General features: G+C 43.8%; 1 protein-coding gene across 2 annotated transcripts in view; it reads right to left on the bottom strand.

Moving 5' to 3' along the window:
• COPG2 (coat protein complex I subunit gamma 2) overlaps positions 1-14,283 on the bottom strand; it is a 341,223-nt gene that overhangs the window by 71,250 nt on the left and 255,690 nt on the right. For both annotated transcript variants that reach the window (XM_085653601.1, XM_085653602.1), the window contains 2 exons: positions 11,613-11,710; positions 11,224-11,362 (listed from right to left, as the gene is read on the bottom strand). In XM_085653601.1, the coding sequence (XP_085509727.1) occupies positions 11,224-11,362; positions 11,613-11,710 (237 nt within the window). The remainder of the gene's footprint in view (positions 1-11,223; positions 11,363-11,612; positions 11,711-14,283) is intronic.

Below are 14,283 nucleotides of genomic sequence, written 5' to 3'. Positions count from 1 at the left end.
TGTATATAATACATTGTCGTCATGTTGTCTGTGCGTATGAGGACAGTTTTGTTCTTTAGGTGAACTTGAAAGGATTTTAGTGCTAGGAACACTGCTAAGAGTTCCAGGTGGTTGATGTGGAGCAGTTTTTGTTGACTGGTCCATCTGCCCTGAGTGGTATGGTGAAGGAGGTGGGCTCCCCACCCCGTGAGAGATGCGTCGGTAGTTAGCACAACTTGTGGAAGAGGCTCTAAGAACGGTCGCCCTTTGGACAGGTTGATGGTGTTCCACCATTTCAGTGAGCGAAGTGAGCGACTGTCCACCAACACCAGATCGGTAAGTTGTCCGTGAGCTTGGTTCCACTGTTGTGCTAAACATTCCTGTAAGGGACGCATTTGAAGTCGTGCGTGTGGGACTATGGAGATGCATGATGCCATCATGCCTAGGAGCTGCATGAACACTCTTGCTGGAAGAGATGGATGAGTTTGAAATTGAGAGATGAGATTTTGTATACTGGCTATCCTGGCAGTGCTGGGATAAGCAATGGCCTTGGATGTATCTATGGTTGCTCCTAGATACTGATGTAAGTGGGAAGGTTGTAGGTGGGATTTGGGGTAGTTGATAGTGAATCCCAAATCGTGGAGAGTTTGAATCGTGCGATGAGTGTGGAGAACGCATTTTTGGTATGTATTGGCTTTTATGAGCCAATCGTCCAGATAGGGGAAGACATGGATCTGTTGTCTTCTGAGGTGCGCTGCCACGACTGCTAAGCACTTGGTGAACACTCTGGGTGCTGTTGTTACTCCGAATGGGAGAACTGTAAATTGATAGTGTTGCCCATCTACCACAAATCGTAGATATTTTCTGTGAGCGGGATGCATAGGGATGTGAAAGTATGCGTCCTTGAGGTCTAATGTGGCAAGGAAGTCTCCCTGTTGTAGGAGTGGGAGGACTTGTTGGAGAGTGGTCATATGAAAATGATCCGAATGTATATACTGGTTTAGTAGTCTGAGATCCAGTATGGGCCTTAGTGTTTTGTCCTTTTTGGGAATGAGGAAGTATAGAGAATATACCCCTTTTCCCTGATGTTGAAGGGGGACTGGTTCTATCGCATGTTTTTGTAACAGGGATTGAACTTCTTGTTTGAGGAGAGAGAGATGATGTGAGGACATTGGGCGTTGTTTGGGTGGTATGTTTGGGGGGGATTGTATGAGTTCGAGGCAGTAGCCAGACTGGATAATTTGTCTTACCCATCTGTCTGTGGTGATGGAAGTCCAGACAGGTAGGAATTGTTGGAGTCGCCCCCCGACCGGAGTGGAATGGTCTGGGGGGAGTGGTGGCAAGTCACTGTTTGGTGGCTGGGGAGGTGCGGGTGTTGTTGTATGTCCCGCCCTCGGCCTTTGTTATTGTTTCCCCTATAACCTCCCCGGAAATAACCTCTGTTAGGGGATGTTTGTCCAGAATTTTTAAAGGTGGACGTGGTCTCAGTTGATGTGTTTTTGGAGCCTCCTCTATAAAAGGAGCGACGAAAGGAACCCCGGTTTTGAGGAGACTGCAGTGCTCCCATAGACTTGGCAGTTTCATTATCCTTCTTCATTTTTTCTAATGCAGTATCCACTGCAGGGCCAAATAACTGCTCTTGGTTGAAAGGTTGAGCCAGAATTGCGGTTTGAACCTCCGGTTTAAAACCGGAAATACGGAGCCAGGCATGTCGTCTGAGTAAGACGCTAGTATTGACCGCCCTAGAAGCAGTGTCTGCCGCATCTAAGGCGCATTTAATGGAGGCATTAGATATTAATTTGCCTTCTTGAATGAGGTCAGTGGCCTGGGACTTAAAGGGTTCAGGCAGATGTTGCATAAGGTCCTCAAGTTGGTCATAATGTGCCCTGTCATACCGAGCTAACAGGGCCTGGGTATTGGCAATACGCCAGTGGTTCGCCGCCTGTGCGGCGACTCGTTTGCCTGAGGCCTCTAAAAGCTTAGACTCCTTGTCTGGGGGGGGCGTTTCTCCAGTTGTCTGTGAGTTAACGCGCTTCCTGGCATTTGATACGACCAAGGAGTCTAAAGGGAGCTGGGCTTTAATGTATGCAGGGTCCTGCGGGGCTGGTCGGTACTTTTTTTCGATGCGGGGGTTGAGAACCCTCGCTCGAACAGGGTCTTTAAAGACGTCAGTGGCATGCTTTATAACCCCTTTAATCATGGGAAGTATATGAACAGTTTTTTGTGACTGCTCAAAGGTATCGAGGAGAAAATCCTCCTCAAGGGGGTCCGTGTGCATAGTGACACCATGGAACGTTGCTGCCCTATTTATTAGTTGGCCAAACCCTAGGTGGTCATCAGGAGGGGAGGGCTTGGAGGGGTAGGTAGTGGGGTCAGGCATGTCAGGCATTGGATAAGACCAGTCATCTACCGGTGCTGTGTCTGGAAAAGTAAACGGGTCGGTTGGATCAACAGGATCATTAAATAAATCAGGGTCCGCCCCTCCCCCTAAGTCATCATTATCATCCTGTGGAGGAGGTGAATGATAGGGAGGTGGTAAAGGTAAAGGTAAAGGAGAAACAGGAGGAGGAGGGGGGGACGGGTTAGAAGGTAAAACAGGAGAAGAAGGACGAAGTGGTGAAGTGGCACAGTCCTTTTTTCGTATGGGAGCTGGGGGAGGTGTAGTGTCCAGCTTCCGTTTTTTTATATGGGATGGCAGTCACATGTCCAGTGTTAGGATTGATGTAGATCCGCTTTTGAGTAGGATCTGGTCGAAAAAGTTCATCTGGCTCCGAAGGTGGTGGCGGCGACGCCCGCTTCGGGTCTTTATGAGCTGTTTTTGGTGTGGACGTAGTTTTCGGTGCCGATGATGTTTTCGGTGCCGAAGGATGTTTCAGTTCCGATGGATTTTTCGGAGCCGATGGAGTTTTCGGTGCCGATGTATGTTTCGGTGCCGATGTATGTTTCGGTGCCGAGGGACTTTTAGGCATCGATGTCGAAGAACGTTTCGGCGCCGGTGGAGACTTCGGTGCCGAGGAACGTTTCAGTGCCGAAGGAGATTTCGGTCTCGAAGCCTGTTTCGGTGCCGACAGTGGTTTTTTCGGTGCCGAGGGTGTTAAAGGCACAATCACATGAGGTTTGCTCGAGCCCGAGCCACCTACAGGCTTAGATGTCTTCGGAGCCGGGCCCGAGGGCGGGGCTTCTGAAGAGGATTTCCGGTCGCGACTGGGCCCAGCTGGCGGAGTCTTGACCACTGTCTTTTTGGATGGGGCAGGGGCAGGGGGGGTGGTACTCACACGCTGCCCTGGAGTGATGAGGTCATCGGAATCGTCGGCCTCGGACACGATCTCGAGATCTTCGGTGTCGTCTTCGGGAACATCTTGAGCAAAGATGTCCTCCGGTTCTGGAGCTGGTTTGGCCATAATATGGCGTCGAGCTCTTCGGTCCCGGAGGGTCTTCTTCGAACGGAAAGCGGCACAAGCTGGACAGGTGGACTCGTTGTGTTCCGGCGACAGGCAGAGGTTACAAACCTCGTGGTGGTCACTGTGGGGGAACTTCGCTCCACACTGGGGGCATTTTTTGAAGGGTGTCCTGTCCATCAGCCGCTTCCGGAACCGGTCCGAGTTGATTTCGAAGTCGATGGAATGAAGGTTAAGGAGTTAAATTGATTGCTAGAAGTTTTCTGCTGGAGCGGAAAAAAGTTCATCCGAACCCAATGGCGGAAAAAAACAATCTGACGATGGAGTGGATGCCCATGCGCACTGTTGTCCAGGGGAGGAGTCACCAACCTCGTGACCAAAGGCTTCTTCCGAAGACAACAACAACCTGCAATCATCCGAGCCCAACACCAGATGGCGATCTTATCCTCAGTGTGTGATCTGCAGCTCATATGCCTCGAACATATTTTAACCTTCCCTAGACTGGTGTTATATATGGGCGGGGGAGGTGTAGGGGGTCACTGTTTTGGAGGGGTGGGAGTTTCGATAGTGGTTGCACAGCTTCTACCTCTACAATTTGTTTTATAGAAGAATCCCCTGCTAAATTGACTCTGATAGTAGCCCTATTGGTTATGTCCAGTGCCAGAGTCAGTGACGAAACATCCCCCCCGGCTTTATCCCTGCACTGACCCCTACGAAAGGAACCATGGTGTTGATATGTTTGTAGGGCCCCATTGCTTTAGTGGTTCCAGTGTCTTGCTTTTTTTTTTTTACTTTTAAAGCATTTCATCCACCTGTGGCCCAAATAGATTTTGTCCATCAAATGGTAACTTGAGCAGGTGTTGTACATCCGGTTTGCAGCCAGAGACTCTGAGGCATGCGTGACATCAGGCACTTGTGTCTGCAGAGTCACGGATACTTTGTATAGTGGCATTAGATATAGCCCTACCTTCTTCCAATAATTGTGTTACAAGTTGATGGTATTGATCAGGGAGGTGTTGCACTAATTCCTGGATTTCATCCCACGTGACACGATTATATCTGGAGAGTAGTCCCACAGAATTTGCAATACACATGTGGTTGCCTGTTTGTACTGCAACATGTTTACCTGTGGCATTAGATTTCCTACTCTATTTGTAGGAGGCCCATCCCCAGTGCCCTGTGAATTTTCTCTTTTCCTGGCTGTGTGTACCACTAATAAATTTGGTGTGATTTGGCCCTTAACATAGTCGGAGTCCAATGGGCATGCTTTGCATTTCTTTTCAATACGAGGGGTGACTACCCCAGATTTAACTGGCTACTTAAATATGAAGTGTGGAAGACAAAATGCCTTTAAGCATAGGGGGCGATTAAGCGGTTTGTGATCTATTCAGCGTTTAAACTAGGAAATCATCCTCTTGTGGGATAGTGTGTAAGGTTACTTCGTGGTAACCAGCAGCCCTACTGATAAGATCATGGTATGATGTATCATTTGGTTAGGATCATCCATAAATATCCCATGGATCAGGGGCAGTATTGGGATCTCCCTGTGGGTCTGTGAAATAAGGCCAATTGTATTCCTCAGGTTGATCATCCCCAGTAGGTGACTGATCTTGTGAAAAAGTGGCTGCTAAAAAGACAAGTGTTCTGGAGAGGGTGTCAGCACTGGCACTGAAGGTAGATCGGGTGAAGATGGAATAGGAGATGAAGGAGGAGGAGAAAGGAGGGAAACAAATAAAGCTAGTGCCTCTGTCCTTCTTTGGTTGATGTGCTGGTTCACACGCAGCAATGTCCTCCTCAAATGTGTTCTTCCTTTTAGGAAGCATAAGGGAAACAGTTGACAGTGGTGGTGGTTTGGTGCCTAGTTTCCCAGTGTATGGGTGTAGAAAAAGTATTTTGTGCCTTGTCGAGTTTATCTTGCAAGTGCTGAAGAATGGGCTGCAACTGTTTTTGCCGTGGGTCTGTGCTACTCTTGGTGTTTTTCAGCGTAGAAGATGTGGAAGACGTTTAAGAGATTTTTGTAATGGTTGCAGTCTTGAGTATGTGCTTTCGATGCAGACAGCTTAGGTGCCGGTTTCGATGCGCAGGTCTTTGAAGATAAACCATCTATTGGTTCAGAGGCTTTTTTTGGATCCCATATGCACTGCTTCAGCTCCAAGTCTTTGCCTGCCGATGTGGTATGTTTCGGCATCAAAACACTTTAATGCTTTATATTTTTTAACGCTAGTCGGAGGCTTTCCAGGCAGAGTGGATTTGTGTTTGTGTGCCGTTGGTGGAGACCTGCATGGACCGAGGGCAGTGGGGCTCTGAAAGCCAATTTGGGTGGTTTGGTAGGGGTCTAGGCTCACATGCCCTATGTGGAATCGGGACTGAGTCTGAGCAGTCCCCACTGCTAGCCAACAGTATCTGCACATCTGGTGGTGCCGTCTGCGCCTCAGTGACTTCAGTTTTGTTCGGGGTGTGGTGAATGTTACCCGAAGATATCCGGTGAGTCTTCTGTGAGTCGCTGCATAGTAGTGTGGGTCCAAAATGCCCCCTTCACTGCTGAACTGTTTTCTTCGACAAGGACAGCAAGCACACCTTACAGGAAGTCTCCTCATGTTCTGGTGTCCAACACCGATTGCCCACTTTGGGTTGGTCTTGCCAGGAGTACATTGCATTTTATTTTAACAAGGAACAAGAGCAACCCATACATCCCTGTGAACAGGGTATAAGCTAATCAGCCAACAAACAATGTTCACAAGGAACTCATTTGAAAAACAAATGTAAACATAAGAAAAGGTGTGTTGCTTCCTAGTATCCAAATTGGAGTTTGTAGTTAGAACGGGGAGTTATGTCCTTTTAACTCTGTTATTAAATTAGTTCAATATGGAATCAATCAATGTTTTGAAATGGAAGACCACAAACAAAAGAATTACTATCAAACCCACTTCAACCGTAGATGGATGTAACTTTTATTTTGCATAGAACAATCATATGAAAAAAAGAGTAAAACAATCACACTACATACAAGATGAAAAGTGATCAAATTGACTTTTGTGCTCCAGGGTAGTGACCAAAACCAACAGTGACATATTATACAGTGACTAATGAAAAGAAACAGTTGGTTATTGGAGTAACAGGGGAGGTCCCTTTTGGAATCAAGTGTCATTCCACTTAGTAGGAAATTATTCTAGTGTCCTAGGACTCTCCCTTTTTGTAGCCGATGACGTTTCGACCCTCTCGAGTTACGGGGTCTCTTCAGGACAAGGGATTCCAGGGACTCAGGCATTTACATTTGGCTGAAGGTTAGTGATCAATTCATCTTGATGTAGATGGTCAAGGAATAGTGACCCTGTCATGGATCGAGCAGACTCCGGCAAGGAATCCGTCAAGTATAGTTTGAAAATTGGTTGTCTTGTCTCAAAATGGTTATGACTTATGACCCATTGGCCTCTAAAATAAGACAAACAATGAGGAAGCACTGGCCATTGTTGTCCACAGCAAATTTCATAATGCCGCAACCTAGATTTGCGTTTAGACGTGCCACTAATTTAAAAGGCAAATTAGTACATTCACGACCACAGGCGACTCAAAAAGTTTCATCAGTGCCGGCTGGCCATTATCCCTGTGGCAGTTGCTCTGTCTGTAATTTGACGGAGAAGACCAAGTGTGTTAGCCTTAGTGGCAAAATTTGGAATCTGAATACATTTTCAAATTGTAACACGATGAATGTGATTCATAGACTCACTTGTCAATGTGGGTTACAATACATTGGTTTAACGACAAGGAAAATAAAGATTTGGATTCAGGAACATCTAAGCACTATTAAAGCTGGGAAACTAACCACGCGTTTGGTGCAACATTTTTGCGAATCTAAACACGATCCGCAGGCCCTTAAGTGGGTGGTCCTAGAGAAAGTGGTGGCCAGTAGTGATTGTACTGAAAGAGTGCTGGCAACCAGGGAAGCTCGTTGGATTTTTTCTGAGAAAGTGGATCAAAGGGGTTTAAATGACCACATTGAGTGGAATAAAGTCACTAGACAGTAGTATCGTGGCAAGTGCTGTCAAGACCTATTAGGTCTGATTACAGAAACTAACAGGAAAACATGTTCTGAACGAGTGAGAAGTAAAATTGATAAAAATTGATAAGACTTTTTTCAGAACTAGGGGAGTGGGTGGTGGAGTTGAACAACATTCCATCTAGACACTCCGGGCTGAATATGATAAAGGATAGACTGCTTGTAGGGACCAAAAGAGTCTGAGATCGTGGTTTACGCAGCTTTTGGTAATAACTCCTGGTAACACGACTTGAGTAAATTAAGAAGTTGTCCAAGAACTATAATAGCAAAAGATTGCTGTATCCATGTAGTCGCTGCCGGGATTTATTTCGTTGTGTACATTTTTGTATTCAACGGTGAATATTGATGGAAAACGTACCTCTGTTTAAGAATTAGGAGAGCAAAAGATTGCTGTATCCATGTAGTGTCTGCAGGGAATTATGCCGCTGTAGATACACTTGGTTCAGCGTAATTTAATGACTGAATCTTAGATTGATTGTGGTTGTTGATCCTATTCGACATTTCAAGATGGCCGCCACTGGGTGTCTAAAAACTCTAAGGATTGCGCGCTCCGGTGACGGTCCCGGAACACGTGATGTGGAAGTAGAGGGGCGGAGTCGAGTCAAGCGTCATTAGGAGCCAGGACTCAGCTAGACAGTGAAGCGGGGACGAGAGACGGCCCACGAAGCAATTGGTTGCGGTGAGAGAATGGAGGATTGGTTCAGAGGCAGAAATCGTGATAAGTGTTTGGTGTGCTCGTGGGCAACGCCGGACGTTGGCACGATGAATTGATGTGTTAACTGTATGTCGACTTCATACACAGTTATAGCAGGGCCCATAAGAAAGTGGTAAAGGGATGGTTGTATCCTCACATCATTGCATGAATGTCGGGCAGAGACTTTTTCGAAGGTCGACTAGTGTTATATGAAGAAGTGTACAGTTGAGGGGCACAGCTGGTCTTTGACCCTAGAAATACACAGCCAAGCTTAAATGAGTGACGAAAGGATTATTGTGGATAAAACAGGGATCCATAATACAAAGTAGATAACACACATAACAAAAGAGAGAGTGAGATATGAAGTATGGAAGACAATGACAAAGGGAGTTTTTAAAAAAAACTTCTTTTCCTTCCACAGGTGGAACACGAATTAGCGATAGTGCTGTTCTAAATAACCGGGGAAGAGTATTCAATACAACCCCGTTGGGTGTAGTGGAGGCTGGTACGAATGCCCTCGGCCTCTACATGGTAAATACCCCCATTTGGAATGAGCAATTGGTTTGCAATATACCTGACTATGAATGCATTTGGTTGGTCCGTTTTTAGTGACAACAGAATAGACAATCGCTTTTCTGTCTCTTCTTTTGTTTTTAACAGTCCTTGCGCAAATACTAAAATATTTGTCCGGTGAGGCAAATGTTTGAAACCCCATGCCCTGATGAATTTGCCAGAACAATGTCAAGTGGCAATGAAACATGTTGGCCTTCCTTATAAAGGTTAGCAACATTGAGTGCTTTTACTTTGAGTGGACTCACTAGTTTGAATAAAGAGGGTTACTTTAAATGAGTCTATAACTCAATCTTAATAATTGATTGGAACATCTGGTTCTTTGCAATACACGGGGTTCTTTCTTTTTTCCTCTGATGGGGACAGTAAATTTTCTTTCTTGATCTGTTCCCTTTTCTTTTTCACTGGACACGAATTTCCTGACTTTTTTGAGTGGGCAACCGATGATGATAAAACGTGGGCATACTGGCGAGAACCGGCTAGTAACCTTCCTGGTGTTGCGTACGTGAGGTGCCCTCTCATTTTCACACACTTTTTCTTGATTTATTCACTGTGGAGGAGTGATTGTCAGGCCAAGGCAGGGCTGTTATAGTGGTTTTTATTTTTATTTAAATTAGAGGTCTAGGACTACACCATTTTGGATGCAATACCAGGAATTGAAGGGAGAGAACTATTCCCCACTTAAGTTTAGGTCCTAAGTAAAATTGTGAATCCTCTTGCTGCTAAGCCTTTGCTGGTTTAATGATTGTCTCAAAATGGTACCAGGCACCACAAACCAGGTAAGTAGTCTAGGGCCCTGGTCACCCTATCATATTAATATAGGGCCCTGGTCACCCTGTCATATCAGTGTAGCAACCTCATGCCGGGAACAGTCAAGAGGGAGGGGTACTGGTCACCCGGGAAATCAGTTAAGTTAACCGTGTGCTGCAATCAGCATTTTGGAGGTCTCAATAATAGAGTTTCGTCTCTACTGGCTCCCTGGATGCGGAGCTACATTGCATGGCACTTGGGGTTAAAGCTGAAGGGCGTGTTTTCCATCCCTCGTGAATGCTGTCCTGTAGCATGAAGGGGAAGAAGTTTTGGAAGGCCGGGCGGGGCACCGTGAAATGACCAATAACACCAGCTGATGTTGTTAGGATGAGTAAAGAGTTGTTTGGAGAGAAAAACCGAGCACCACAATGGCCTCAGTGAGGAATTAAGCTTTGATCCCAGAGCTGGGATATCGATATCCGAACCAGATGGTGGAAAAAACAATCTAACAAACAGCCAAGCAACATGCGCAATGCCCACCGGAGGATGAGTCACTATACCTCGTGACTCTAAGACTTTGAAGAAAAACAACTTGCAATCGTCCAAGCCCAACACTAGATGGCAGGATAATGCTAACCATGTGTATCTATGGCCAACACATGCTACAAATATACTCTTCACCAAAAAATGCAGATAAGCTTCTACAGGACTTGTAAGAATACAAGGATTTAGTCAGAGGCACTGATCAACAATACAATTTGATTTCTAAACATCATTCCAGGAACAGAGGTTTTTTTTCCAGCAATAATTTGAAGTCATGCAAGTTTGCAGTTGGGGAATTTCCTAGAACGCTTGATGAGCTAGAAGGCACCATACACCGAGGCTACCTTCTGAAGCGAGTTTTCAAAATAATATAGGAGGCCCTGAATATGGCCAGGAGACTATCTGGACAGACAATGACCACTTTAGCCAATAACAATATGAAGGCATGCTGGAGACACAATGCAATTGACTGACCTCTGGCCATAAATAATGCAGTAAATTGGTGCATACACATTTGCTGCAGCCTAAAGTGACTGCAAATGTTAAAAAAGCTGCATTCAATTCAAAATGTTGCCTGTGATTTCAGATCAATAATTTAGTCTTTTTCACTTTCACAGGATGCTGTAATCTCGTGTCATGCACCTACATAGTTCTCTTATTTAAAATACTTTATTCATGGCTCATAAAAACCTTACTAAAAGGATACAAAAACGTAAAAAAATTGTCCACATATATTTTCATAATAATTTACATTAAATGAAAGGACATCATTCACAATAAATTATTCACCCTTATCACAAGATAATTATTTCACGTCCTGAAACACAATCCCCTATCCGGTTCTTGGTAGGAGTAATTCTGCAACAGCTTTGGTTTTGCCACATTATTACAAATGGCCACAATTTGGAAAAGTAACCTACTAAAAATCTTTGGGGCATATTTAAAACGAAGTGACGGAGCCTTGATTGATGTCCCAATTGTATAGATGTTGAACACACATTACTGAGGTAGCAGCCGTAGCAATCTGTGATGAAAGTACACAAATGTATGCCTGTACAAACTAACCCGATGCACCAGTTGAGAGTGAGCATTGCTAATACTGCACATTATCTACAGTATTATAGGCCGTGAACAATTTGCACAATACACCAGCAAGAGGTTGGGTCACAATTTATTTCAACAGGTCAATGACAACATGCACACATATTAAAAAAAAAAAAAAAAGCTTTTACCTTCTAGTGTTTTTAGGGAGGCAAGAGCAAATGTTTCTTCTTTCTCATTCTCATCACCAACTTCTTCCCAAGCGGCTGAAAAATTTGATTTCAGAACTTTCTGAATGTGGTCAGAGAGAGTCACTTCCACGTCTTCTAACTGGGAGAAGTAATAAATTACATTTTTGTAAGCACATGCATGCTTAAACAGTAGACACATAACATCAATCACAAAACACAGACCAGAATGTAGTCTTTAAAAAAAAGAGCGTTTGTTTTGAACACACACAGCTCACTAATGATCATCTACACTTTTGCTTAATATTTAGTTAATTGAAACAGTCAAGACCTGGCCCTAAGGGAACAATTACTCTCTCACTGTGATATAATTGACTTAGAAAAATACTTACAACATATTCGTCGTCGTAGCCTTCATCATCTGGGACCCTGGTGTTGGGATCGCAGTCTCTCACCACAAACTTCATTGTGCAATTGAATGTGCAAGAAACTGAGAGTGAAGAGAACACACATTTCACCAAAAATATCAGGAGGGGCAATGATTTCTCTATTAATATCCATGTGTAGAACAAAAAAAAGCTCTACTACCAGTGCCGCTGTATCCTTGATCCCCCTTTTCAGTTGTTCTCAAACAATTCTTGGTCTATAAAAGCTTTTCTAAAAGTTCATCACTGGCTCAGATTTCAACAACATTAGTTAGTACAAAGGGTATTTTCAGAGACTAGTAAAAGGAAAAACTGGGTAAAACAAGATAGCATAAGATGCAATGCAAAGAGACTGCACATGCTGGTAATGAGGCAAATGGGCTAGTGTGCGCTATAGGATAATGGTTTGTACAATCTTACCCCCATAAATAGGGCTCCAACCTACCCTGCCTTTGCAGATCAGAGAACAGCATGTAACATCTCTAAAAAAGAAATAATCTCCTCACCACCAAAGCTAAACTTTATCCAGCTGATAATGAGCAGACACCATTCCAGGGATAATGGAAGTATACAAAATCAGTAAAGGTGAAGTGTGACAAAACAGAATCAGGATCTTGAACATCAGAATGACATTATCACTAGCATGGTTTCCAAATGTCAAACGGAGTTACAAAAAATCCACCATAAACTTGTACCTATGATGTTTACAGTATTTTACAAAACCGGACCAACTTCAAAACCTCACACATTGTTCAAACATGGCACTAGGACTAAGAACTCATCTCCTTATATGTGGGTGTTTTAACATACAGTTTTGAAAGTCACTGCATCTAGCAGAATCTTATTTGAAACCTTCCATTCTCAAGTGTTTCCGGGAAGGCAGAAGGGTTTAATAATAATAATAATTAGAAAAGAATATTTACATATGTAGAGACTAGCCTCATCCCTAGGGGCTCATAACAGTTCATTCAATGCAGCATGTACAGATGGAGAACTAGGATTACAAACAAGCAACATATTCTCCTCCTTCTTGAAATATTCCCGGTTATTTATCACAGGGAATGCAACAGAAAGCTCACCCCAACATGAGCAGAACACAAGGCAAGAACACGTAAAAAGCTAACTTGTGGCCCACTTCGGAATCAGTTAAAGTCAGAATTTAAGCAGTAATGTAGTTTCCAAAATGAAGAGCATCCTCACTAGAGAGTAGGGACTTGGTAACACCTCAACAGCTTATTTTTACTGCACTACTTGAGCATCTTATCGTACATGCGTCCATATGAATCTGTTTGGTCCTGGTAGATGGAATGTTGCATGGTTTTAGAGTAACATGTAGCCAGTCCTCACAGTGCCCAAAACTCAATATCCATTTGGGATTCTTTGCTGCTGTCCCAAGTAAGTATCAATGCATGTCTTCATAGAGTGGGCAGTGGTGGAGTTCAAAAGTCAGGTATTCATTCTTTGTTGAAGTTGTCTCGCAGAGGCAAATGGATTTTGAGTTAACTCAGTCTTTGATATCTTCCCTCATGGAAATGACGCTTCAGCTCTAGTTTCTTTGAGTGAAACTGGCAAAAAGGTTGTTGAACACGCTGATGGTGAATACGCTTTTTTGACAAAACTGTAGACATTAGCCTTTCATGCATTTCAAGGTCCGCCTGTTATCCAAATTGATACCTGTGAACACTAGGATCATCACTTTTTGTTTAACATAGGGCACTAGACCCATTAGATGCAGCCAAGAAGAACAATCTAGACATCAGAACACCTCACTGACAACCTTTTGTAAGTTGTCTCTTGTCTAGAAAGCGTTTCTACAAACTGATGCACAGGCTCCAGCAAGGATCTTTTTGTACTTCCTTAGTAGGTCCGATGAACTGGAGGCGCTAATCGTTTTGGAAGAGGTGGTCCCACAAATCTTACAGGACAATGCATCTATCATTTCCTTTGTCTCTTGTCACCGAGGACAAGGTTGAACACCCTGGGAGTAGTGGTTAATAGGAGGTCTTTTGAATGCAGAGGTAGAATCAGAGGCTTCCCCATGGCTACTCAGATGCAGCAGTCTCAATAGAGGCTTTCTGGAATGCTCTCTTTCCCAGAGTAGGATTTCTTATCTGTATTTCAGGTCTCACTTGATTCTTAGAAAGTAATCTTGATGCTCTATGAACGGTATGCATTTCAGTTTTTTTCTCTTGCCAATAAATGGTCTTATTACAAAAAATTAAGATGTATTTTCTCCAAATGAAAAAAGGTTGAAAGTACACTAAATGAGACCAGAACTGAACAAGTGAAAACACACCAACAGTTCTCAAATGGGTTGTACGTATTTTGAAATCCAACTGCAAACGTCACCAAGAATATAGTACACTTGCCTAGCCCAATATTCAAGGTTCTAAAATCCTCACAGCTGAAAAATGAATGGCGTGTCAGAGGTACAAGGGGAGCCAGTAGGTCGGACGTTCTGCTGACATATCTTCTGATTCTGGTCAGTAAGGAAACAACCACATTTTCAGAGGCAGCCACTTAAAATCTTGTTTTTAGGGTAAAATCAGTCATTAAGAAACTAAATGTGCCTATAGGATAACATTTAATCAAAACTATAAAACCTCTTTGGAAAGTATAAAATCCCTTTTAAGTGCTG

This window comes from Triturus cristatus, chromosome 4_1 (assembly GCF_964204655.1).
Source record: "Triturus cristatus chromosome 4_1, aTriCri1.1, whole genome shotgun sequence".
Classification (NCBI taxonomy): domain Eukaryota; kingdom Metazoa; phylum Chordata; class Amphibia; order Caudata; family Salamandridae; genus Triturus; species Triturus cristatus.
This window is presented reverse-complemented; position numbering and strand designations above follow the sequence as displayed.